Here is a 26,119-nt window from a genome sequence, read left to right as displayed (position 1 = left end):
CCAAGTGTAGTGCAACTTGTGGGCATGTACTGTATGTAGAACAGAAGTTCTCTGTATTGGCTTCAACTATCCTGTCTTTCATACTGTAAGTTTTAAACAAAGCAAGGTGTGCCAGGAAAAAATATTTTAGGGAGGTAAAATCCCTTTAACTTTTAAAAGATAGGCCAAAGATGTTCATGCTGGAGTGTGATCTATTAGATGTTTCAAGAAACTGAAGTTAATGAGAATTATTTATTTTTTCTTGTTAATATCAATTTAATTAAATGGTAAGAAAGAACTCTTGGTGTAATCTTAGATTGATTATAATACTGAAATACGAAAGGATCATTGAAATGGATGTTTTTATTAACTAATAAATATCAGTTTTACTTGAAGCACTACAGATTGAATAAGCCTGCTGTAGTTCAAGATGCTTTGCCTCGGTGAACTCAATCAAATATGTATGTTGCCTAGTGTGGCTTTTCTTCTTAAAGGTTTCCATTTCAGGGTTATCAGGGATAATGGGTTGTTAATATGGATTATTGATAGTTAAAGCTGGCCTAGTTTCCAGCAATAACAACATAATGTTATTGCAGTCTTGCTTATTCATCAATATAGATTTGTTTTTAACCTTTACAGAAAACATTTGTTCCTATCTTTAGTTCCTGACTGAAGTATTTTTTGAGAAATTGAATCTTAACTCTCCAAACCCATGGTGTATTTAGGTTCCATGTCACATCTGAGATTTTGCAATAATGTGTAATCAAGATTTTAAAAAGCAAATTGCAGATTTTCTTTTTAGTAAATGTAGTCTTAATGTATTGTTTTTATTTTCACATGATGACAAGCTTTTAACCAGGACTGAAGGTTTTCTAGGTCAGTTCAAGGAGTGAGCACCTAAAGAGCTGGGAAGAGTTGCTAAATTGGTCCAGTGAACTACAGTACCAATGAGGCAATTTAGGTCATTAAGAGCCGCAATGAAATGAGAATCTGCAGACACTGACAAGATCTCCAGGTTCTAGATTGCACATCCCTGTTCTGAGATGTCAGCTTGTGTGTAGTACTGAATGTCAGGCCTCGCATCCAAATGGACGTAGCATGTGTCAACAGAATTCAGTCATGACACGTACATAACATAACATCACTTTATTAGCCCTATACAATTTCTTGCATTAGGAATTCGTCTTTTCGCATACCCCAGCTTGCTCTCTATGAGACACATAGACAGGGAGAGAAGCCTTGGGTCAGAGCGCAGCGTCAGCCATTGTACAGTCCAAGGGCTTGCAGTGACATCATTAAGGGATGCAAGTGTCTTCCAATCAGAGATGACCCTCCTGTCAGACACTATAGAGCTTGCAAAGTGTCCCCATATCCTGATTCCTGATAAGGATATGAAGAGCAGGCGTAGTCATTCAGTGAGCTGAGATGGAACTATTCAGTGGGAAACAAATGAAACAAAATAATGGAAAAAATGCCTACAAACACTATATATCTTAACAGAGCTTATCGTCATTGCTGTTTAAATATTATTGCAAGAGCGGCAGCAAAGAAGAAAGTAAAAAATGTCTATAAAAATGTATATTTGAAGAACTGTACCATTAATTACACCCACAAAGGCTGTTAAAGTGGATCCATTAAACTGTAAACATGCACCGTCCTAGATATGCAATCACATTGGGCTCTGCAAACACAGGCGTCACAAGACTGAGGTCAGAGGTTGACGTGTCATCTTCAAAGCATAGGGTAGGAAGCAGTGGTTCAGCCAGGGAATTCTGCTAGGGCAGCTTAAGAGCGCTAAAAGTCATGCCTGCTTCATGAGGTGTCTTTCTTAGGATAGGAGGCACTCTTGGATTTCTGTAACAAAGAAAGTTGTTGAAGCCATCTGTGTTGGATCCTCCTTGAATTAGCTAGATAAGATTCTGGATTGATTAGACAACTGGAGTTGCTTTTTTTTACTTGTAATGCAGGAATTCTTTAGTGTGAAATGGAATACTTCATATTAAATACCACCTTTCCTTCATTCCTGTATCTCTATTTAATTTCATGCTCGTTGGATACTATGTTACTGCTTTTGGATAAATTATTTGAATTCGAAACTGAATACTATATAGTTTAGTAAATTCTTTGCATTCTACATTCTAAGAATTTGCTGCAGTTGCTTTCAATTTGTGCTGCAGTGAGACTCTACTTTCCAATTTATAACAATATGCTTTTGAAAGAAAGCAGGTACACTCCTACCTCCAGAGATATAATTTACATATACCTCTGTGCACTGATTGTTGCTATAGACTGAAAAAACAAGACATACAAGCACCTACAGAACCTAGTTCATAATTATTAAATATTTGAAAGGTATTTTTAACTTTTATGTTTTATAGCCTTTTAATTTTTTACGGTAGCAGCTCTTTAAAAAGTCTCTTTTCCTTCCTCTCAACAAATACATAAACCCACCTCAGTGCTCACAAGACGTACAGTAGTTATGCGTCTTCAATGGGATATAGAGGCATCAGTCTGGACTCAGAAGATCATACAATATACACTACGTTTGCTGTATATACGAGTGCAACATGTTTTCTTCATAGATTGTTCATAGACTCACCCTTTATAGTTTTATGGCTAATTTGGAGAATCTATCCCCCATCATTATATACATTTTCGTTTTAATGTTCTGGGTTGGTGATTAGTGAATAAACTGAAATTTCTTTGAGTACACTTGGTCACTTTGCATGTAGGTATACAAATTTCCATGCACCACATTTTGTGAAAGTATATTGTATTAGTTTTGCAACCATTTATATACATTTATTGTTCTTTTATTTATGTTTTAAGCAATTTTAATTTGTTTTTTTTTGCATTAAACTGCATTTTATGTACAGCATGTGTTCCTTGAAAGGTGGTATACAAAATAAGTGGGCTTGACTTCAGAATTTCTGCTCCACCACCTTATCTCGTTTCTTTAACTGTGTCAAAACCGTGAGCATTTAAATGCCAACTTGAAAAAAGAAAAAAAAACCTGCAAAATTATGGCTCGATTAGGCACAGCACGTAAATGACCACTGCATGTTCTGTTCCTTTTTCATAATGCTCTGAGCTCACGGTTCGCATTAATCTCTGCAAATATATGCAGTTTGTGATTAAGCAATGCAGCCTTGCCAGATTGCCACATGAGAACGGAACCGCAGGAATAATAAAAAAAGCTGTTCATATGAGCTAGGCTTTGTTACATGAACAAGAGAAATAACAGTCTATGGAGAGCCCAGGAAAACGTACATTTCATTCAATTGTTATCACCTTGAAGTACAGATGATATCACAAGGGGAAGATTAGGACATGAGAAGGAAAATGGCTTTTAGATGAATGTGGCAATTAGCTGCATTTCCAGACTCACACTTAAGTTCAAACACTGTAGCGTACATGAGACCAATTCTTGTTTAAGATAAAAGGATCCCAGCGTTCATCAAGTTTCCGTGCTTGTAGGTACATTGGTATAATTGCAATACCTTCTTTTTGTCAACAGATGTTGTTGATGTAATGTTTAGGTTTAAACATACATGATAATTAGGGACAGGAAGAACTGCAATAGAAACATTCAAGGTAATGGATTTAAAATGCTTTTCAGTGGGATTGTACAGCATGTAGCAAAAGATCATCTGTGTTTTTGTTGTGGTATATGAACAGCTGGACTCTTGAGAAAGGGGTTTTTCACCTGTGTTGTACTGCAATTAACTTTGATTGTGTTAATAATGTAAGTGTTTCTAGTATGTTGATTTTGTGAAAAATACATTTTAGGTTTTTAACAGCATTTTTATACTAATTGTCTTAGTATATAAGTTATGCAGTAAATAGTCCAAAAAGTATTACATATCTCCTTTTCTTAGTAACAGCATTTCACTTCTGCAATTTAGAAATCTTTCAAAACTGTCTGCTGTAAAAAAACGACATGCCATTGTGTTATTCTGCTTTTTTTTACAGTATGTATACAAGAGAAGACATTGTACTGCTTGCCCTAGTTTCTGTATTACACTTATTTGCAATTACGTAATCATAACAGTGCAACAGATGAGAACTATACTCATGGACACTGAGGAGAAAAAATAATTTGATCCTTCAGAGTCCTTCAGAGACCTAGAACTTACCTGTACAGCTTCTATTCAGGCACTTTATTTGAGATCTAAACTCTTCTGGTAATAATAATGAACTTTTTTGTTTTTTTCACGGCAACAGATGGGCATCTATGCTTCTGAATTACTGTTCTACACAGATAAAGGGTTTTAGGGTGAATCCATTCATTAGAGCAGCTGGTGATTGTCTGTTTGTTTAGGTATTAATTTTGTAACAATACAGCCAGACAACTGTATTGGAGATTAATCTAATTCATAATACACAACTTCTCCAAATCTTTTGGAGAATAAGTAAACCCCAAAAGTACTTGGTGTGTCTAAATAGACTTTAGTAATGGGGTGTGAAACCAATCAGAAAACCAACACATTATACAGATTATCCAGGTGACTTCTGATACAACCAGTTCACAGCTTCATAAAGACTTATGAAATACAATTTATTTAGTGGAGTACCTTACTTAATTCCAATGAGCATTGCATATCAGTGCATGGCTCACTTTTGCTTTGACTTTATTTAAAAATATCCCGCTGTGCTGGACTGAGGCAGAGCTCTCACAGCGTGGCAGCTTGACCCGTTCCAGCAGGTTTTTCAGTGTACCCTGTTCTGTCATCTCTGTGATTTTCCATCTTAGAAAAACAAAATATCTGAAGAAACTGTTTTCATACTGACTGACAATTTCTAATACAGTCGACTCATAACTTACGCAGGGGTTAGGGATTTTGAATAGTGTGTAGTCAAATGTTTTCTTATAACCCTAATAAAAAACCCTACTAATCTCTTAGGGTAATTCAATATATTAAATAGAAATATAAAAACAGTAAATAAAAGACTGTATAAGCACATTAGTTAGCTCTCATAGGCGTGTGTGAGGTGTGTTCGCTGTTTATTCAGAGAATAAAGAGTTTTTTCAAAATGTTTTATTTTCCAGAGCCGACCACATAAATTGAGAGTCGACTGTACTGAGTTGTCATTACTGTTGTGGGAAATAAATGGGATTTCATTTTTGGATCTTAAATGTACATGCCTTACAAACAAACAGCATGACAAATTATGCCGTCCTTTTGGATAGTATATAAAAAATATTTTACTTTCTAGAGGTCCAGACCTGGAAATGTACTGGCTGCTCATTCCTATGGAATTAACCTTTACGTGTTCCTCCTTATTATATTACAGTATTATATTCATATTGTCCATAAAAAAACTTTTTTCATATGATGAAGTTGGTCCCTGTTTATTCTGTTTTTCCAAACCTGTGTCGGGGTCAGACTGGGGTCAAGTCTAGACCCCGATGTTCCGGTCTCATGCTGTTTGATAATGATGATGATGTCATCGCTGTGCTTTACAGGTGGCCAGATGGGAACACAGAACCAAGGGTCTCACGAGAGTCTTTGGATGCCCTTACGCCGCCTGCTACTGTCTGGCTCTTCTCATCATTCTGCTTAACGTCTATCGCAGTCACAGGTGAGACTGGTTGGCCGAGCCCACAGAGCAACACGTGCAGCACAAAGAGGGAAAGGGGACTTGTCTCATTGAAACAGCTGTATTTCTCTTGGGATCGGTAAGGGTGGCAGTGTGTTAATACCATATGTTCTTCTGAATGCGTGCTGTAGTGTAGGGGACTGTGTGACAAGAACTGGAAGAACTTGATCAGCAGTATCAGGCAGTTTGGGGTCTGGATCTGCCAGGCTTCAGTGTCTTAATTCCTCTGAGGCTGACAAGCGAGACTATAGCTTACGCTTTCTCCCAAAACAAAATATTATGTGTTGATCAACAGGAGAAAAAATGTAGGACACCAAAGTATAAAGTTAAATGATTTCGAATTTGTTCTGGTAGACAGAATAATACAAGGCAGGAGAAAGACTCAACACACCAAACAACACAAACATAAATGCTCTCTCTGTCCCCCTCCGAGGCTAAATACACTAAGCCCCATCCCAGGTCCCACACTACTAATAGGTGAACCCCATTAAACAGGGAGAGGCTGCAGAGAGAGGTAGCCTGATCCAAGAAGGTGGAACACACAGCACAAGACACGTTTGTGGATCCGCATTAGGCAACACATTAAACACACAGAACAACTCCACATACAGTAAATATTTAAAACAAATGAACTTTCAAAATACAGTACCTAATGCCAGGCCACACAGGCCAGACGGGCAGGGCAGTAACACAGCCTTTCGACTCATGGCTTCCTTCCTTTAACAAGACAAAGAAAAATCAGGTTAGAATCAGACTTCTGTGAGAATCCATCAGTTAGTGGCCTTAATATACATTACCTGAAGTAATGCTTTACCTGAAGAAGGCTCCACGGGCGAAATGTTGTGTTTTCTTTTTTTCAGCATGGAATAAACCTATTACTTGTTCCTTATTATATATTATTTGCCAAATCTATTGTTCAATCTATTTGTGTCTTAGCTCAGGATTCGAGACTGGGTGCCTCAGAAAAAGGTCTGCACCATTACTGGTAACACTGGGACAATGGGTAATCTTGAAATGGAAAGGTTGTAAGGACAAAGCCCAGTATATCAAATGATGGTTCTTGTCCTTCATAGATTTTAACCATTTTAAAGCTATCATTTAAAGATGATAGGTTTCCAAGGTAAATAGTCTCACCAGCAAATATAATGGAGACTTTCCGATCTCTGTGTGATGGCTAAACATTGTGTTTCAAGGGCTGAGTACCAAGTCTCACTAGGTAGTAATGTAGGTAGGAATACAATGGGATATTCTTGTCCTCCACAATCCTGGAATAATACTGCCCCAGTGCTGTGTTTAGAGGCGTTTAAATGATTTTGCAAAGTCGTTTTCAAAGGGAGTCATAACCTGAGCAAAATCAGGTTTGAAGCAATACAGTCGATGCAATACAATGCCACTAAGCCAAGAAATGATCAAACTACTTTTCTGGTTGCTGGCATTTCTTAGGAAGTAATGGCAGCGATCTTATTGACTTGTGGTTTAGTAAGACCATTTTCAAGTGGTCCCCAGTAATAGAACTGGGTGGACTGAACCAACATACATTGCTCTAAGTACAACAGCAGTATCTGTAACAGGGACTCGAACCCACAACTTTACAGTTATGAGTCCAAAGGCCTACCCATTGCACTACAGTACCATGTACAACTGGTGATCGATTGTTGGCAAATCTCAGTCCGTCTTGCTAGATTTGACAACGAATTTGACAGATTTGCAACTATAGCTGGAAGAATAGCGTGCATTTAAATTCCTTTCCTTTGTGCAGGAACTTTACAACATCATTTGAAAATGTGTTTTAGAAATAGCCATCGCTATAAGGAAATAACACAAACGTATGTTTTGAGCTGTCACGTTAAATAATGAGTGGTATTCTGAGAGATCTGAGATTCGAAAATAAAGTACAAGTCATAAAATATTCTTTGAATCCAATTTCCACCAAGCTGGACAAAAAAGGAAAGTAATAATAACTCTATATTTCATTGTTGTGACTCACTCGTCTCTCTCATTCTGTATATACTGCCAGTGTAGCTTATAATAAGCAAGTCAATGGTAAGATAAATTGGATTTTTGGCCTAGCGGTGTTATTTACAGTGAGAAATCTATGGGACTTCCTTATGAATTCTAATCACAGCTCAGATCCGGCTGCCAGCTTCAAAAATTGCTCAATGACAAATCCACCAAGTGGGCAGGCCCCCTTTCTTCAAGTAAATCCACAGTTGCGTGCGTCACATACGAAGACTGCATGTACAAGTAGACCCAGAAAGTTGCAAAACCTAACTATACATTGCGAGACTACATTAACAAAGGTTACGCAGAGTGCCACTACACCACTACAACATCCATGTTATATTTTATTGATGAACAGCATCAGAATTAAACATTAACGTATTCATGTAAGCGTGTTGAATGTAGTACTTTTGTTAAACAGCCAACTTTGGATTCAAGTTGAATCTAATCCCTGGAGTGACCCGGACAGTTTGCTTAAACTATCCAGCTTTGTATCTGAGAGCATTTTCAATCTTTCCTTCCCAACGACTGGTCTTGTTAACACTGCCAAGTCCTGTTAAGTGTTAATATACTATAGTATGCTGTAGTAGTTCAGGTGGGGAGCTGCGTCAGCATGCGTAGGCTGCAAAGGAACAAGTAATAGGTTTATTTCATGCTGAAAAGAGAAGAGAGAAAACACGTTTCGGCCGGGGAGCCTTCTGCAGGTGTGGGCTGCAGGTAGTATGCTGTGTCATGTTCTCTTATTTACTTTCCTGTGATCGTTCTTTTCTTTCTTACACTGCTAGGTCTTCTGAGCAACAGCAGTATGAGCCTTTTTGCTCATTTCAGATGAGAACGGATTATTCATGTTGGTCTAGCATGTACTGTAAGTGGTAGGAAAAATGTCCAATGACTCAGATGAGTCAGTATCGTGTCAAGTGGGGATCGAGTCCGAGTGCCTGCACGCCTCTCGGTCAGACTCCGCTCCTCTGTTGTTTTCCAAGCAGCGGCTGCTCCCGCCTCTTGAGAAGTTTTTGTTTTCGCTTTGATATTTCATTCAGGCGTCGCAGTGGCTTGTGATTGCATCCTTCTGTGCAGAGAGGCTGACAATCCATGGATCATTAAAGCTTGAGGCAGGGAAGGACAACAGAACAAGAATGTTTCATTCTAGGCTGTTACATTACTAGGCCCACTTCACACTTTTGATGGCCTTCAGAAAAACTATATAAATCCCTTATAAGGTCTCACTGTAACTGGGATCCCCCTGGCACTGTTCATCACTCTCCATCACAAATTTGTATAAGAGCATTCTAACCTTTGGTATTCAGAGCTGGGGAGGTGCCTTGTCCTTGCAGAACAAAAATAAGTTGAAGGAGGTGATCAGAACTGGTGGCAAGATTACCAGTGCACCCTTGGACTCAAAAACATGGCTCACGGAGAGCCATACAGTATACAGTAATTAATCTCATTATTATTATTGTTGCTTTGGACACTTTACCAGCTAATTGTCTGTTTTCAATCTTGTGATACTGGAATGAGTTCTGACTTAGCAATGTTAAGTGTTGTTTGTATCATGGTATTCTGCTGTTGCTGTATTACTGTGATATATGTTATGCTGTATGTTATGAGCTCTCGACGTGCAAGACAGTTTCCTTAGGGGCAATAAAAGGTTAATTCAATTCAATTGCTTGAAATGCTGTTCCCATTTTGTATGTATTTTTAAAAAATATTTAGTCATACAATAACTAAGAAATTAAATATGTTGCCCACAGAAACAGCAGGTCTACGCATGCAACACCAGCTGATCTCTTTGAGGTGTGATGAGTGACATTAAAGTGTTTTAAATCTTAAACTCTAAGCTCTTTATGGGTTCTTTAAGCGTGCCGTAACAAGGGCTAGAGGTGTACATGACCTCTTATGGAAAGTTAAATCAATGATATCAAAAGTAAAAATAGAAGAACAAAGCAGGTCATGTCACGTTTTTGCTTTAAGAGTGATTGACTATGGACCCGGAGTTTCACTCACTTTCAGTTTCCTTGAAAAGAGCTGAACCTACACAACAGTTACGTTCTATTCCCAGTACGTGAAATAGCCTGAAACGTACTGTCCGAACACCAGGAGGCAAACAGGCTCAGACAAGCCTCTCACGAAGCAGAATTGATTGGGGTCGTGAGGCAGAGAGCTGGTGATTGCATTAAGGAGGACCGAATTCAAGGGGGTGGACTGCAGTGATGATTGGAGTGAGGCAGAAGCTCTTGACTAATAAGCGGGTCAAAACCACCATTTTTTGAGAGCTCAACTGTGAGTTGAAGAGTGTACTTTTTAAGAGTGTCAATTAAAACCATGCCTGTTAAGTGGAAGACAGCTCATTGCAAAGCGGTCTCGATCTATGATGGAAGTCGTGGAATGAGAGACTCATTCAGTGCACACAGTGGGTAAAACCCCTTTTTTTTAAGATTTCCAAGGACCCTGCTGGGAGGGGGGTGAATTCTAGGAAATGCAAAGATCTATTTTTGGAAAAGCGAGTCTACAATTATAATTCATGCTGTACAGTCACAAGCTATATTGCCTTTAGGAGAAAAGTCTTGATTCCGAATTCCGGAGAGAACTTTAGGAGAATTAGAATATGTTTTCCAATCAGTATCTTTAAAATAATTTGTTTTGGGGGAATTTTAAGTAATGCTGTTATTTGGACCATTATACTGTAATACTGGACCATTATACCACAGAGGTCCAACAGGACTGAGCATGAGAGAAAAGCCCATTGCACATGATCAGAGGATTCAGCGAGCGATAAATGCAGTGATGCAAAGGACTTGTTAATATGTCGTGATCAAGCCTTTTTTTCCATGCAGTTGGTTCCATGCAGGTGGCCTCAACCACCTATTTTCAAAGCATTGTCGAGTTTTGCAGACCGAAGTTCACTACGTTTTGTTTAAAAATCCCTTATTGCCACAGCTGTTGTTGGTTTATCATGTGTTTGTTACAAAAATGGTACATTTTGAAAATGTCCACATCGGTTATAATGGGTGCAAAGGACACTGGCCCTCCAGGTTCACAGAGATCCATTCTCCAAACCAACCTTATGAAGTAAGCAAAAAGATCACAGTAGGGAAACCTACTGTGTGGAGTTTGCATGTTATTCGCAGGTTTGAATGAGTTTCCTACAGGTGCTCAGGTTTTGGCTCACCTCCAAAAGCATGCTGAGCAGGTGTTTATTGGCTTTTATTTTTTAATTGTCCCTCTCTCTGTGGCATGAGACAGACTGGCATCCTGTCCAGGACAAAAGCAATATACAGTATATGCTCCTAGACACTCCTTGTTTCCCATAACTCAGGGGTATAATTCTGGGTCACATCAGGACAAGGAACATTTTGATAATGGACAGACAGAAATGTTATATTGAAAATAAAGAACAGAAGATACAGTAGATTCAGAAAGAAACAGTGATTTTTTAAAATCAAATTTTGTTGGATCAATCAGCATATTTACATGTATTGTCCAGGTGGATGCACATAACCCATCTTTCTCAGAAGTCTCTTTGTTATATTTTCATTGAATTAAACTATTCAGACTGTGGTCTGAATTCAACACAATTACTGAACATGCTGAAATACACAAGAGAAATACTCTGCCTCAAAATACTATAATTGGCTTGATGTATTCTGCTAAATAGATCTCTCTGCTGTGAATATTTCAGCTACTTCTACATCCATGGTCTTTTACTGATGTCATTGCTCTCCTGAAAATGTTTAATGAATACTTCCATCAGTTTCCATGACATCAAATGCAGCAGAAGTTATTTCTGTGCCTTTTTGTTGCGATTTCGTGTCACCACCTCTGAGAAGGGGATTTTAAGCCTAACGCCAACCAATTAAGGGCTTGAAAGGCTGTTGTATTGTATTATGAAAAGAAGAACATCTCAAACCATTAGATACAGTTCAAAACCTTTTGAAATTAATGTATCAGTAGCGAGTGAGCTCATGATAACTGCAGAGGACCTAAAATAATCTCATGTCCAGTTCTCAGCTGTGTGCAATCTTGCAAAGAACTTTTTTAAAATAAACTAATTTGAGAGTAGAGCTTTTCACATGCTCTTAAATGTTTAGGCACCATGATTGCAGATGGCATTAGGAAAAATCTAGGTTCCTTTTTAAATCTGTAGAGTGATTTAGATAATTTTGATCTAAGTTGATGGCTAAGAGCTACACTGACACTGGTCAATTCACCATTTATCTAAGACTAAAATGTATTGATTTTTTTTACTCATTACTAATAATATTACTCATCTGACTCAAAACACAAAGCATTTTGATAGCATTATGCATACATTGCACAGGTGTTAAGGTACAAACATTTTCATTGTAACATCCTCTAGATGTTTTGAAAACATCTTGTAAATGTTTTACACATGTTTTCATGATAATGTTGCCTCTATTGTGATTATTGCTAGTGCATTTAGCTAGTGTAAGTGTTGTGCAAATTTACTAACACAATTTGAATTGTAACTCTTAATTTCATGGGTTTACCTTGGCTATTGGGAATCAATCAACAGAATAACAAGCAGTCTGCATGCAGATTCACAACACACAGAATACATGTATTAATACATAGAAATTGTACATGACAGCATTCAAAGTAAAGATATGAAACTGCGTGGATACAAATGGCAGCTTGTTATGCAAGGGCAATCAAGCTATAGATATCAGGAAGAAAACAAACAAAACAAAAACAAGGGTTATGCATTTAGTATACCATCGGTTACTTTAACTCGTGAATCAGTCTCTAGTTGATACTAGTTACTAGATACTAGTGGGTATCAATGTCCTTTGAGATAAAACTTATCAAGAACAGCTTTATCTCCCTACATTCCAGTACACAGATTATTAGCTATTCTGTGGCTGTGACCACAGAAAGGGTCCTCACTGGGGAATCTACAGCAACACTTAATGTGGCCAATGAGGGTTGCTGCTAAACTAGTATCAACAGTTGCAGTTCTCTGGCGCTTCAAAACAAGAAAGGAACTGAAGTGTTTGCTGAGTTGTACTGGGTCTGAGACACATTGATCCAAGGAGTTGTCTGTTAAGTTCTCGGTAGATCATTGAGAGGCATCGATAGTCCAGGAACACAAGATCAAACGACAGAGAGGAAGACAGGAGACACTGGAAGGACAGAACGACACACGGAGCATGAAGAGACAGTGCCAGGCAGGAGCTCCTTGTTCCTTAAAGAGCAGATTCTAGTTAAGTATTTGAACCTTGTTTAGAGAGCTTCCCATTCTGTTGTTTTAGGAAACTCAGATTTCCTGCATAGACAATCCCTAGGTTAAAAATGCCTGGTTTGTAGAGGCATTTTTAGAATAAGAAGATAGGTTACCGATTTACTTTGTAGCATCCAGATTTATAGAAAGATTTAATTGTAGGTCATATTCTGTTTGGTTTAGAAGGCAGTTTTCTCTCTTTCTGGCCTGTTTGGATTTGAATGCTTGGTAGCACTTTGGGGTTTTTCTAGTTGGTCAGGACTAGGCAAGACACTCAGAGACATTTTGTTTGTAAATAGAGTAACTTGTAGGTCTATGTTGTATGTTGTTGTGTTTGTGTAGTTGCCACTGTTAATAAATATTTATTTATCCCAATGTCCATGGATTTCTTATTCATTTGCCAAACCTGTGCCAGAAAACAATGATCTAATATTGCAATCATCTTGTGACGTTATTATTGTAATAACATTTCAGGAGTCGAGGCAACCCCAAAAGAGACAGGGTGAAAGAAGTAATCAGGTTTTCGGGTATGGCTTAGCCCAGCTGGCTGAGGAAACCGTGGCCTTGCCGTGATGTGCCATAGGAGCCTACAGCTGGAGGCTGTGCTGTGGGGGCACAGGGATCCTGCTGGCGTGGTGTCATCAGAATGGGCTGAGGCAGAGGGGAGGGCAGTGCGGTGCAGTGAAAACAGCTTTAGGTCTAACGTGCCGAATGTTGGGCGTACCGGACTCAGAGCTGGAGTGGTGGGATGCAGGGAGGCTCGGGGGTGGAAAACCAGAGATCGGGGGATTTGTCAAGTCTGTCCATCGCGGGGCAAAAAGAACAGGCGCACGGAGGTTCGCTGGCAGCCCTGACTGGCAAAGGGGCCAGAAGCATTACATCTTAAGGAACGTCAGTGCAAATCAGAGTTTCAGAATTAAAACCGGAAAAAAAACGAATGACAGTTTTACTTCCTGCTATTTTTGCAGTACAGAAGCCTCATTAGATCAGCCGCTTGCCAAGAGGCAAGGCAAGGAGAGGAGAGCGGCGGGGCTTGTTTTCCGGCGATTCTCAGGTTTCTGCGTCGGGGGCCAGATGGTGGAGAACTGAAAATGCTGGGAGAGATTATGGATGAGAGAAGGCCCCAGGAGGTGGAACGTAAGCAGAGCTCCCGCGTAAGGCAGGTAGCAAGCTTGGGACGCAGGGAAGAGCATACGCACAGATCCATGGGTTGCAAGGTGACGAACGCTGGGCAGGCGTGTCAGATATCTGATACCTGTGCACAGGTGGGAGGAAAACTAGGCGAGGTTGACTCGAACCCCCAAACAAAAGTGTCGTTATAAAAGCATGTTTCCCTGATAGAGTTCCAGAGGAGACCAGATGCAAAGTCAGGTTGTTCTGCACATGGTATTAAAATGAGACCCTGCCTTTTCATCCTGCTGTGCTATTTGTGTAAATGTTTGTTAAGGTTATTGTGTTGTGAGTGGATTTCCTGGGTTACTACTTGATTGACTGACAGTCTACAGCCCCCAAGCATTCAGCCTCCACCTCCTCATGCTTTCGTCCCTCCCTCCCAGGCGTGCAGGTCCTTCTGCGGAAGTGCAAGCACCTTGAGCGCTCGAGCCTTGCTCTGCATGACTGACACGGCTGTCAGCAAAAGATGTGACATTTCCCCATGAGATCCTTAAAAATCAAATCTATTGGGAATTAGAATGAAAAAAAGGAAGCCTGCTGGGATGCAGTATCGATTGACATTTGTCCCCCACCTCCCCCAGTTTGAGGAAGAGTCTTACTGCCGTCGAAAGTTTCCAGCATGAGTGTTGCATGAAACGGTGTTGTTACTCAGAAGGGCCAGTAGAGGGCGCTAGTGTGATGTCATTGGTAATGGACACAGGGACACCCACCAGCACCACCGTATATACTGTACTTGGCATTCAACGTGAACTTAATAACACAGTCATCCGCTATACTGTAACCCTTGCTTTTTGAAGCCAAAGTTATGCTTTTAATATCTGTACAGCGAACACGGTGCATTAAAAATTAAAACTAAAGTTTTTTTTTTTCCTATTCCCCTTCTTTAATTTGGCTTGCCAAGCTGTTGGCAGGCTCACTGCTCAACAACAATCAATGCAATAACAAAAGCATCTTTCTGTTTCTCTATAGATCATTGAAAATTGTTCTCATAAAGAAGGAGACTGGGTATAGAGTAAGCTGGAACAGTGTTTTCATAGGATACCTGACGTGCATTAGTTTAACTGGGAAGCAATACTGACTACAAGTAACACTTATTTCCATTTGAGATCGGTTTCACCTGCATTTCCTGACATGCTGTTTCTGTCTTTTGGTGTCAAGCTTTGTTTAATGTTTGGTGAACAAGGATCCCAGGGCAGGTAAAAGAAAAAAGCTCAATTTCTGCTCACTAATCCTTGACTAACTGTCCTCAGTGAAGTGCTGAATGGGGGATATCTCTTGAGTAATATAAAGTAAAATCCTTTGCCAAGGTTCTCTCATGGCCAAATGCATTCAAATTAAAGGCTGTACATATTTAAATATTTTCTCTCTTCATTGGTTACAGTATGTCAACAGGCATTCCTTTTAGTGCTCACTGAATTGCTACTTTACAGCCAGTCCTGTGGTATTATCTGTGAACGAGTCAAAATAATTGCTGTCTCCTTTTATGCAGAGAATTAGTCACCCTGATGCCCGGTTGCTGCTGATACTGTATAGTAATACCATGTTTAAAATCACCATATCATAACTGTCCTCAGGCAATCACTGCAGATGTAATGGGAGGTTGGACAGAGTGCGCTGAGGTGGGAGGTTATTAAACCAGTCACTTGATAATTATACTGAACTTTGGTATTAAAAAAAAACATGCCATTAATTTGACTTCATTTAACAAACACAAGGTATTTTTTGACTGTGACTCATGATATTAAAAGATATAGGAACCATAGGAACCTTTTTTGCAACTCATTTGTCTAACAGGGTAAGTCAATGGAAAAAAAATCTCATTTACAGTGATGACCTAGGGACCTGTTTATACAGAAGTGCATTGATTATTTCCTATTAACTATTTAGTGAGTGTTATTTTGTTAATTTAGAGAAGTGTATTTTGCTCAAGGACTGAACAGCTAAGATTGTTAACCCTTGACTTTTTGGTCTACATGCCTAACCACAGCTCAGTGCTGTCACCCCTGTATTGTTCAGTCGTTGTTTTTCCACTCAAAAAGCATTCAGAAAACTGCCTTTCCTGACAGCCATCGAAACGTACTATGCATAGAAACAACAGATATGGAAATTTTAAAATGGAAAAGGTAAAAAGAAATTAAACTCCTTAAGAAATTAAGAGAAAAAAAACATTCTTTAGGAATTTAGAGTGTGTTTAATTGGAAACTCTTCCATTTATGTTTTCTGTGTGTACATCTGTGAAGATCAATTGACTTTATTTTGATAATTGACTTTATTTTACATTACATTTTCTAAAATAATGCGTATCAGTGTTCTGAATGCAAATACTGCTCATTTTTCCTCTCGACAGGCACGTTCAGTCTCTGTACATTATGGGAATTGCTCATAAGAATGTGTGTTTTGAAATCAAGGGGAAGCAGTCCAGATTGTGCTGAATGCAAAAGAGGCTGGCGCTCAGGCCTTCCTTTATCGAATAGATATACTGTAACTGAAGGCTGAGGAAATGTCCTGACTAATTCAGACATGGGGAGGAGGATGTATGCAAGTGCTTAGGAGCTTAACTCACAACAAGCTTTTTATTACACTGCAGCCATTTGTACACGACTGCTCAGGGAATCATGATCAGTATTGGCTAGCAACATGACCCAGGTTCGAACCAGCAGCATCGGGGCAGTAGAACTCGACTCGCTCACCGGACAGCCAAAACATTCCTGCACGAGTTAAACAAGATGTTTTGGAAAGGAACTGATCACATTCCTGGGCCGCTATTGTTAAGAAATGGATACCTGTCCAGGCTGCAGATCTGCGTGCGTGGCTGGAAGATATGCTAAAAAAAAAGTCATATTATTATCCAGCTCAACGCCATCACCTCATAATTCATTCAGGCAGTTGTCAACTATTTTCCTGCTTGTGTTTCATAGATACATTGTTATACCCCCTATGTGATGATGTTTAAATGGTATATGCAATCCATGATACATGTCTCAGACCACAATGTCAGCAGGTCCTGCTTGCTTGCAGACATGAATGAATGCTGACTGCTCCTTCTGCGGATCTTGTACTGGAGTGCTCATGTTTCAGATTCAGCAGCAGATTCCTGCTGGGGTTTCTCCTAGTTACACGTGTGATGCATGCTACTGTACGTCTTCCACTTTCAGGAGGAGCTGAAATGGCTGGTATTGGCTTAAGCTAGATCTTTTTCCGAGATCTTTTTGTTTTCTCTCTCCCATCTGTTTTTGACAAGTCGCACACACAAGGGTGAAAGGACCTTCCATTCCAGAATGTGCCTTAACTGAAAACTCTATGTTGCAGGGGAGAGCAGAAACAAATTGTTTTTAAAAATGACAGCTTAACATACTCGAGGGGGAAAAAAACAGCAGAGACCTTTGTTGGATGTCTCTAAGTGCTGATATTTGCAGCCAACTAAAATGGCATTACAATTGAGCCTCAGAGGCAAGACTGCTGGCAGCAGAGGGAAGAGTACACAGTTGCAAATGTCATTCTTTAAACTTGCAGAATTCTTGCTCCTTGTTCAGAGAGTGGATACATCTGTTCTGTGAGCTATTTTAAACCTTTGGCAGCATCGCTGGTGTCTTTTCTGAATTTAGCTCCATTCGTAGGCTGAAAAATCGGTTGTTATGCTCCTGATTCCATTGTCAGGAGTATTACTTATTTTGCCCAAAATGTGATTCATTTCTTCACAAGGGGAAACGATAAAAAACACAGAACAGAAGAATTGAATGCACCTTCTTCTCTGCGCCTACCAATGTGATCAACGTGACCGCCTTTTAGTTTACACTTACTTCTGTTTTAAGGATTTTTGTCTGGTATTTCCTTGCATTTTCTGTTGATGTTCACTATTCCTACCCCACCCAGGCTTTTCTGAAGGCTTTATCATAATACAATAAGATCCTATCTTAATTGAACAGAAATGTGTTCAGTAAAAAATCAGGGAGCTCTTCATGGAAAACAAATATATGAAATGAAAGCCTCTGTAAGTTAAGACTGGTGAGCCCAGGGCTTGAAGTGTTGAGGGGGCTACATGAGGTTGCAGCAGGAGGTGCATGGAAATACATTTTTTCTTAGGCCAACATGTTGGCTTTTGGGGTTTTGTCAACATTGATCCAATGCTCTTGGTGGAAAGAGCTAAGTCACGCGTTTGTTTCTCACTTGGCTGTCAGTTATTGGTTCAGTGGAAAAGTACATTTTTTATGCCATGTATAGACATCTATATGTCTATGTACTTACATCTGTGATGTAAAAAGGTTGCAATGTAAGTGGATGAGCCCGATTAAGGGCAAAACAGCCATCTGCAGCTGCTAACTTCAACTTTGCATGTGCAGCAAGCTGAAGGAGTAGTAACACAATGGAGAAGTAACACAATGATATCTAATGATAATTCGGACCCAGGACTCATTTCTGCTGATGCTCTTAACTCACACCTCGTCAATGGCTATCGACTCATTTCACTCACTCAGTCTCTTTGCTTTCCAGGAATAGTCTTTGAGCTTTCAGATGGTCACTAAACACTTAAAAAAAGGTCAGAGACAAGCTTTAGAAGCATTTTGTTTCCTGCTGTATATGTAAAACACAGTTTCTCAGTGCTTCTGAAACAGAAACAATTTCTGGAGTATTTTGTGAGTTGCAGAAAAATGTCACTGTTAGCAAAGAAGAGAAAATTGCACAGTGGCTGATATGCCTTCGTATTGACTGATAATGTAAGGTTTTCTTTTTCCTTGAAAGAACCACATTGAGCCTTCTAAGAAACAGTTAATCTCATGTAGAAAGGTGGACTGCTAGTTAAGGTGATTCATTAATTCATTTGCACTTTCAGTACCTTACTGGAATGTTCTGAAAATCAGTGACACTCCCAAAAGAAAAATTAAAATATTTGAGTGTAGTGAGCCTCAGCAAACACATCGAGGAATCATGGAGTCAACTTTATGATCACTTAATTATGAGTCACTATTAAATTAGTAAACCTGAATAAGTGTTTTCCACCTCCATAGACCCATACAGATGCCTTGTTAGCTGCATTTGTATTGACCTGAATAGACGTGTCTTGTTATTGAAAGTTTCACATTTTCTGCAGACAGCCTTATCACTTAGTGACATCTCAAGTCTCGAATATTACTTTTTCATTTTTCTACCTGCCACATAGATGGGTTAGTCATAAGGTCAGGTCACAAGTAAGTAGGTCAAAATATAAATCTATTGTTGTGAGCTCAACACATCTGTTTTTTTTTATATAACTGCTGCTCATTTTTCTGATCTTTTCCTCTTTATTTACAGTCCTAGTGTGAGAATGAACAGAAATAATGCCTTGTAGTACAAATGACTAATGTGTGTATCAGAAATCTGATATTGTTATTACTGTAAGTGCACTAACTAATGCTTTATTTCCACCCTGTTTATGGGAGTTAGCTAAAGTGAAGTTGCCCCAGTTTGTTCCAGTGGATCCGGGTGAGAGGAAGTGGAGGATTATGAAAGGTGTCCCACTTTCAGCTTGAGAGAGCTGAGAGAAATAGGTCACTTCCAGTACTATGTTGGTACCTGGTGAAGAAGGCACAAATCTCCAAAGGGTGGGAAAACATAAGCAAAGTAAGGGTTTTATTTGGTGTTGATTTTTATCACCTCAAGAATGGCGTTTCCATCTGTTAAAGTGTAGTTGTGTTTGTGTCCTTTGTTGAAAATGCCCACAACTAGATACGGCATTAGTCAGCTCTATTCCCATTAACAAGGGACCTGCTGTCCCAGTTTCTCAGACCAGTTATTCAATCTCAGTCTCAAAATAAATTATTTGACGTGCTAGAAACATTTGACAAATTTCAAATTAAGCACAAAATCATGACCTTTGTGAAAGTACTGTCAGCTGCCATGTTGTCGCAAACTCCTGGTCTCACCACGGGTGCGAGCGAGACTTTGCCCAAATTGCGACGTGAGGCAGCCCTTCCTACTCACAAGTCACTGTAGGGACCAATGTAACACGATGTATGAGAGAATAACTACAGGTTGTCAGAAGATATTTCACTGCAGAAATTTGGCCAAAGTCATCTGCGTGCAGTGTTAAAAAGTAAGTTGTATTTGTCGGCAAAACCGTCTCGAAGTTGAGAGCAATATTTCTATTGGACTAAAAGAGATGTATTCACAAGCCCGCTTGTCTACAATGTCACAGGGCCACTTCACATCACTGTAAGTTTTGTTGCCTCATTCTGAATCTCAGAACATGGCGCATAGCTGGAAATTGAGTCTATTTTGTGATGTAAAGTGGAGGTTATACACATTCCTAGCATTTTACTTTCACTGTGGTTTGAAATGCACTTGTCAATGCTGATTCTAACCCCCAAATACAAAAAAAATTGCACTGCAGTTCCCCTTTAAGTACTTCTCAGAGCCAGCTGATATTTCGCGCTCACAGATATTACTGAAAACTGCAGGATAACCAAAATTTTATTTTCCATACCATAGCTTGAAATAACATCGCAAAGCATTGGAGTTAATAAATTGACTCTTGTCCACACAGGCAGCACAAGACAGGCTATCTCAATTGTCTGCCGCCGATAGCTGTTGCCTTGTAACGATGACAGTTATCAGCTGATAACCTTTCAGTTTAAGCCTGGAGACATTTTGTTTTGCAAACTTTATCTCAAGTAAAGTTTTTTGTGACCTCCACAACAAGGCATTTTTTAAACAGTGTGATGTCAGTGTGACTAGAGGAAGGATGTTTTTTTTTCTCCCAGGAGTGGTCTCACAAAACAGAATGTCTCAAGTGCTCTTCACGGGAACGAGTTTTGTTTCAAGCTTGTGAAATATTTCTCGACTTCACCATAAATACTGTAAATTGTTACTCTAATGCCGGTAATTGAAATTGTGATTGTACGTATCCTTGGTTCATCACCGTGCTGCTCTAAAGACATCTCAGACAGTTCTCTTTTCATGCTTACTGTATGAGGTTACAATACAAAACTGTATTCTCCTTCCCCTTGCTTTTAGTCTCTCAGCAAAATAAAAATAAAATGTATTTCTAAGTCGCACACCTGTATTATGAAGTCAGAAATGCAGGGTAATATTTCTGGCAACTTCAAATGTGTCACTATCTCTGTCTAAAATTATTTTGGAGAACTGAATGAACACATTTTATTTTTTCGGAATTTACCACTGACTGACGACATACAGTACCGTATTCTCAGATTCTGTGCTTTAAGTTTGGATGAACTGACATAATGACCTCTTATGACTCTGAGAACCTATGTTGAGCTGGAAGTATACATTGGTGTTGCCTAAATCAGTGTCTGGTTATATCTTGCCTTGTCATCCATTTTGTATCCAGCAACAGCTTTTCTTCAGATGAAAAGGCCAGCGTTTACTGTAATCTAGTTGTGGGTGTCAAAGTCAAATCATCTTGAGGCCAGAGATGTAAAAGAAAAAGAAAATTGATTCATAATTTTTTGCAGTTGTGCCAGAAAATACAGCCACATTAAGCCTTTTTTATAGACGGATTTTGATCATAATCGTGAAGGGCCGGGACCGGCATTCAAGCCTCGTCAGGCACAGATCTTGTTTCGAGAGCGTTGGTTTTTAACGAGCTGACGTAAGGAAGTGACATCACAGAGCCACGTTGCTTGTTTATAAGAGAGGGGTTGGAAATGGCACAGAAAGTAAAAAACCAACAACCTTGCTTATTGAGCTACTTCATTTTTACACAGATTGAACTTTTGAAGTTCAATTCTATCCCCAACACCTTTTCTGTCTTTATGAAGATATCAAGTGTGAAATTAAAAACCTCTGGTCTCACTGTCATCCAACTAAATCCCATTGCCCACTTAATCACTGTCATCTCATATTTAATATGCAGAAATAAAGTGTAATGGAAAATATTTATTAGATTTTGTTCACTGCTTTTTAGCCCTGTGCCTAGGGAATCTACGTGTCTGCTGGTTTTCTTTCTAGCAGAATTCTTAATCACTGATGCTAATTAATGCCTTTAATTGATCTAATTGCTCAGCTTAAGTGTTTCCAATAACTTTAACATACAGCTCCTTATGTATTCTCTCTTCACTGGGTGTAGTGAGAGTTTTCTCCCTTATGTAAGAAGTCTTTTTTTTCCTTCTTTCTGCTGAAGTGCAGCAGGTTACATTTCAGGCATCACACCTGAATGAGGCCAGTTCCAAATCCCATTCTCTGTTTAAGGACTCCAAATCAAATTTAAAGACATGCCTCAAAGAGAATACTGAAATCAGGAACTCGGCTGGTGCAACCACATATAATCTAGGGTTAGGTTTCAGTATTGCCTGTTTATTTAAAGTGATGTACAATATAGGCAAATCTCTCATGAATCATTTGTTCATCATACAACCTGTACTTATAATAATTATCTTCCCACCAGGAGACATGGAGTGAGTTGGATGTTCAGCTCTTCTTTATATATCCTTGTAGCACAAACTGTAAGCAAAAACATTCAGAAACAGGTGAACTGAATTAACATCAGAGCAGAGCTTCTTGTTTCCTACCAGCATGCCTAAATACCTTTTACATGAATTAAAGTATAACTGATCTCAGCAGAACAAGAACATGTCCAGGAGAAGGCTATAGGTGAAAGAGTTAAAACAGGTAATTGTGCAGCTTTGAACTTTTTCTGTGTCCGCTTCAAGAAAAGCCTTTATAATCACTCCGAATCGCTGCGTCACCACAGGAAATTCAGGCGTCTTCTCAGAAGGGGTGTGTTTTGCTTTATTTTCTTTTTGCTGCAAGATTTAATGGAATGTCATCTAAGCACAAAACCTCAACAGATAATCATAGAACAGAGAAGGTTTGTGTTAGCATGAGCATCAAATAAGATAAGCAACATAGCAGCAAGAGTCACATTAAATAAAGTAATCCATTAATTTTGTTCAGCGTTCAGAAAAAACTGTCTGAAAGGAGGTTTTCAGTGTTCAGGGGTCAGAATTTTATAGGGATCCTTATAAAAGTGAGAGTGGAAAATGTTCATTTCAGGAAACAGATAAGTAATATATTTTAAAGCTCAGTGAAACCCAAACAAGAACAACTTGCTGCACAAAGCAAGGGGTGTGATGTGCTGCTTGTAGGCCTATCTTTCCATCCTAATTTTTGTGGTGATCTTCTTTTATGCTTTCAGTTTTACCATGGCTATGAATTCACAGCCTAAGGCCGAGCTGATGGAGAGGTCAGAGATGTTTTATGCTGGTGCCATCCTGGTGTTTATCGGCTCTGTCTTTGTCCTCAGCAGCTTCTACGCCCTCGGATTCACCGGAACCTTCTTAGGTAAGGGTCTGATTTCGGAGTCTGGTGACATGACCAGCGTTGCGTAAAGTAATCCATTAACTCTTAAAAAAAATACCCCTTGCTTCTTATTAATTTACAAAGTAGTCCCCTTACTCAAGTAACTGTGAAGGATCACTTTTTAAAAGCAACTTTCCCCCAAACTGATTACAGCATAGGTCATCTTTTTGCTCGCGTCTTCCCCACAGGTGAACTGCCCCATGGAGACTCTTTGCACAATTTTGTTTTTCAACAGCAGTAAAGTGCAGTGAAGTGCTTGTGATCAGGCTTTAAGGTTATGAGGTTGTGTCGGATGATTTGCAGAATCTCTTTTCTCACCTATGGACATGCAGCTGTGTTTTATGATGGATGACGGGATATACTGCGGGATTTACAGGTAGTTCTTAATTAGCAACTGATACAGATCTGAAAGAAGTCAGTTTATTAACACCTGTGATCCAAGTAATTAGATGAGTAATAATTTTGATCACACCTGGAATCCAGACTAGAGGAGTTGCCTGTCCATAATATCTGTAATCTAAAGTACTTTGTTTGACTTTATATGTTATTAAAAAGTAAGGTTTGTCTGAGCACAGATTGAGCTCTACGATCGCAGGTTCAAACCTGAGTCATATCACTAGTTTAACTGTGACCAGGACTCCCCAAGTGGCAGCGATCAATTAGGTAATTGTTTGTGGTGACATGTTAAAAGAAGAGTGGCTTGAAAGTGGAAGAATTTGGAGCCTACACTTCGTCATTTTCCCCTGTGTGCGGTCGCAGCGTTTGAAAGATATCCCACCAAGATGTGTGAAAAATAAAGCAAAAAATCAAGTGGCTATGTGAAACAAAAGAGGTGATTCCAAATTTTGAAATAAAATCAGGAAAAGGACCTTTTACGGTGTGAAAAAAGGTGAAAGTGGACCTTTTCTGTCTGGAGAAGTTTACTTTAAATTAAGATTGATGAAGACGTATCGAAAAGGCCAGTGTATTACATTCCGGCAGTCAGGAGGAAAAAAACCTCATGTGCAACATCTTTTGAGAGGAGTAATAAGGAACAGCAGGCACTTAGCAATGATGCACTTACAGTATGGTGAGTTACTTTGAACAAGTGTAGTTTCCTAATGGCATCTTCAGTCATTTTAACCCCCTATCATCTTCCCTTGTTGTGTTAATCTGTAGCATGGACCTGGTGCTTTTTGAAGGGGCAGTGATGGCACTGGTCACAACTTACAGCTATGTATTTAGAGGTTACGTGCAGTTATTCAATGGAACCCTATAAAGCATTTTGCGTTTGTTATCTTATAAGTATAAAGGAAGTCTTTTGATGTATAGTACATACATGATATAAGTAGGTCCTGGAAAGCTGAAGATCTGTAGGAAACGTTAATGCATAATTTAGACAAGGAAAGACTCAAGAGGTCGAACTAAGCCATGTTTTAGCCAGTGGAGCCTTAAATTTTACCTTGAAATCTAAAGCCTCTGATGATACCACACTGAGAGAGGAGCGTGACCAACAGTTCAGTCACGTGGTAAGGACTGAAAACTGCAAAATAAACCACGGACTGGAGTTTGTACTGAGTCCCTTGTACACATTCCACCCTGTCTTGTGTGTGCATCGTCAGTGCTAGATACAGTTCTCGTTTAAACAGTACTGGGGTGTAAACTGTTTCTGCCCACTGTGTCTTCTGCTGAAAACGAGTGTTTTATTTTCTGTCTAGATACGAACACGAAAGGAACAGGAAGCTACAAATAAAAGAATTGCCACCCTCTATATTGGAACTTGCATTATTCATCTGGGATCTTTCCTGTTAAGTACCAGAATGAGTCAGGTGTTAAATCACTTTTTAAAATATACCATACCAAACTTCAAATATTAATAATGATGAATTACATATGAAGGACACCCACGCTTTTGTTTGCATATGTTCTTGCATTCTTTTTTTCCTGTGAACATTTCAGCCCTATTAAATTACAACACTTACAGAGCCTAAATCATAAACATTGATCATGTGCATCGTTGGCTGAAAAGCTTTTTTTTCTTTCTGAATAACACTAGTAGAGTAATACAGCCCGCCTGTGGAAATTCACACTGAACAGGCAGTGAGGCAGTTTGAACACCGTAAGGCAGATACAATTATCACGCGTTATTGCTGCACGTACACCCTGCATTTGCGTCGTTCAAGTGTAGTCCAGCCCCGCTGTCCCAAAGCTGCAAACTGTTTGTCGTAGATCTTGTTTCTTTCATCAGCACCCAGGCATTGTACAATCTCTCCACCACTCCCTCATCCTGCATCCCTGACTGAAGCTCCCTCTGACAGCATAACAGGCCACCCGAGAGTGACCACAGACAGCAGAGCTCGTTAGCGCAATGCCTACATGGAAACTGAATCAGAAAGAAAACATTCCATCAAAGTTTAATGAGTCACCGGGCTGCTTCTGATAGATACCACTGTGAAAAGGATTAACACCGTTAGCATGGAATAGACTTTAGAGACTCAGTGAATGAAGAGGGTTATTATTATTTTTAATAATAATATTAAACAGTAACAGAAGCAGAAATAATTCTCGTTTTAGAGGACCGAAATTTGCAGCTAGCTTTTTTGTTTCTGGCACATTGATTCACCTTCTTGTGGTATAGGTCCAGTATAATGAATAACTTTCAGTGAAGTTGAGCGCGTGCTGTAACTATAACATAGATAGATAACGTGGCAGTGACCAGAAAGATCGCTTTTAGACCTTGCCACAGAACAAAAATACTTGGGGGAAAAAAGAATGTAAGAATAATAATAATAGAATTACTTAAACTGAAACACAGCTTGTTTTCTGAAATGTTTATCACAGTATTCATAA

The 26,119-nt window shown here is 39.2% G+C and overlaps 2 protein-coding genes across 9 annotated transcripts in view; one reads left to right on the top strand and one right to left on the bottom strand.

Annotated features, from left to right (window-relative positions):
• The window catches only part of pemt (phosphatidylethanolamine N-methyltransferase), a 78,744-nt gene that overhangs the window by 27,753 nt on the left and 24,872 nt on the right, over positions 1–26,119 (top strand). For all 6 annotated transcript variants that reach the window (XM_015359928.2, XM_015359925.2, XM_006636997.3 and 3 more), the window contains exons 3-4: positions 5,447–5,562; positions 23,127–23,272. In XM_015359928.2, coding sequence (XP_015215414.1) covers positions 5,447–5,562; positions 23,127–23,272 — 262 coding nt within the window. The remainder of the gene's footprint in view (positions 1–5,446; positions 5,563–23,126; positions 23,273–26,119) is intronic.
• Positions 1,111–26,119, bottom strand: part of LOC102691152 (5'(3')-deoxyribonucleotidase, mitochondrial) — a 110,018-nt gene continuing 85,009 nt past the window's right edge. The window contains exons 8-9 of one of the 3 annotated variants that reach the window (XM_069181003.1): positions 6,230–6,297; positions 1,111–1,410 (exon numbers count right to left, since the gene is read on the bottom strand). The gene's annotated coding sequence lies outside the window, so the exon portion shown is untranslated. Of the gene's footprint in view, positions 1,411–1,432; positions 1,834–6,229; positions 6,298–26,119 lie in introns of those variants that run through there. The other 2 variants (XM_069181005.1, XM_069181004.1) reach the window with 2 other exon arrangements.

The sequence above is a fragment of the Lepisosteus oculatus genome, chromosome 19 (assembly GCF_040954835.1).
Source record: "Lepisosteus oculatus isolate fLepOcu1 chromosome 19, fLepOcu1.hap2, whole genome shotgun sequence".
Classification (NCBI taxonomy): Eukaryota; Metazoa; Chordata; class Actinopteri; order Semionotiformes; family Lepisosteidae; genus Lepisosteus; species Lepisosteus oculatus.
This window is presented reverse-complemented; position numbering and strand designations above follow the sequence as displayed.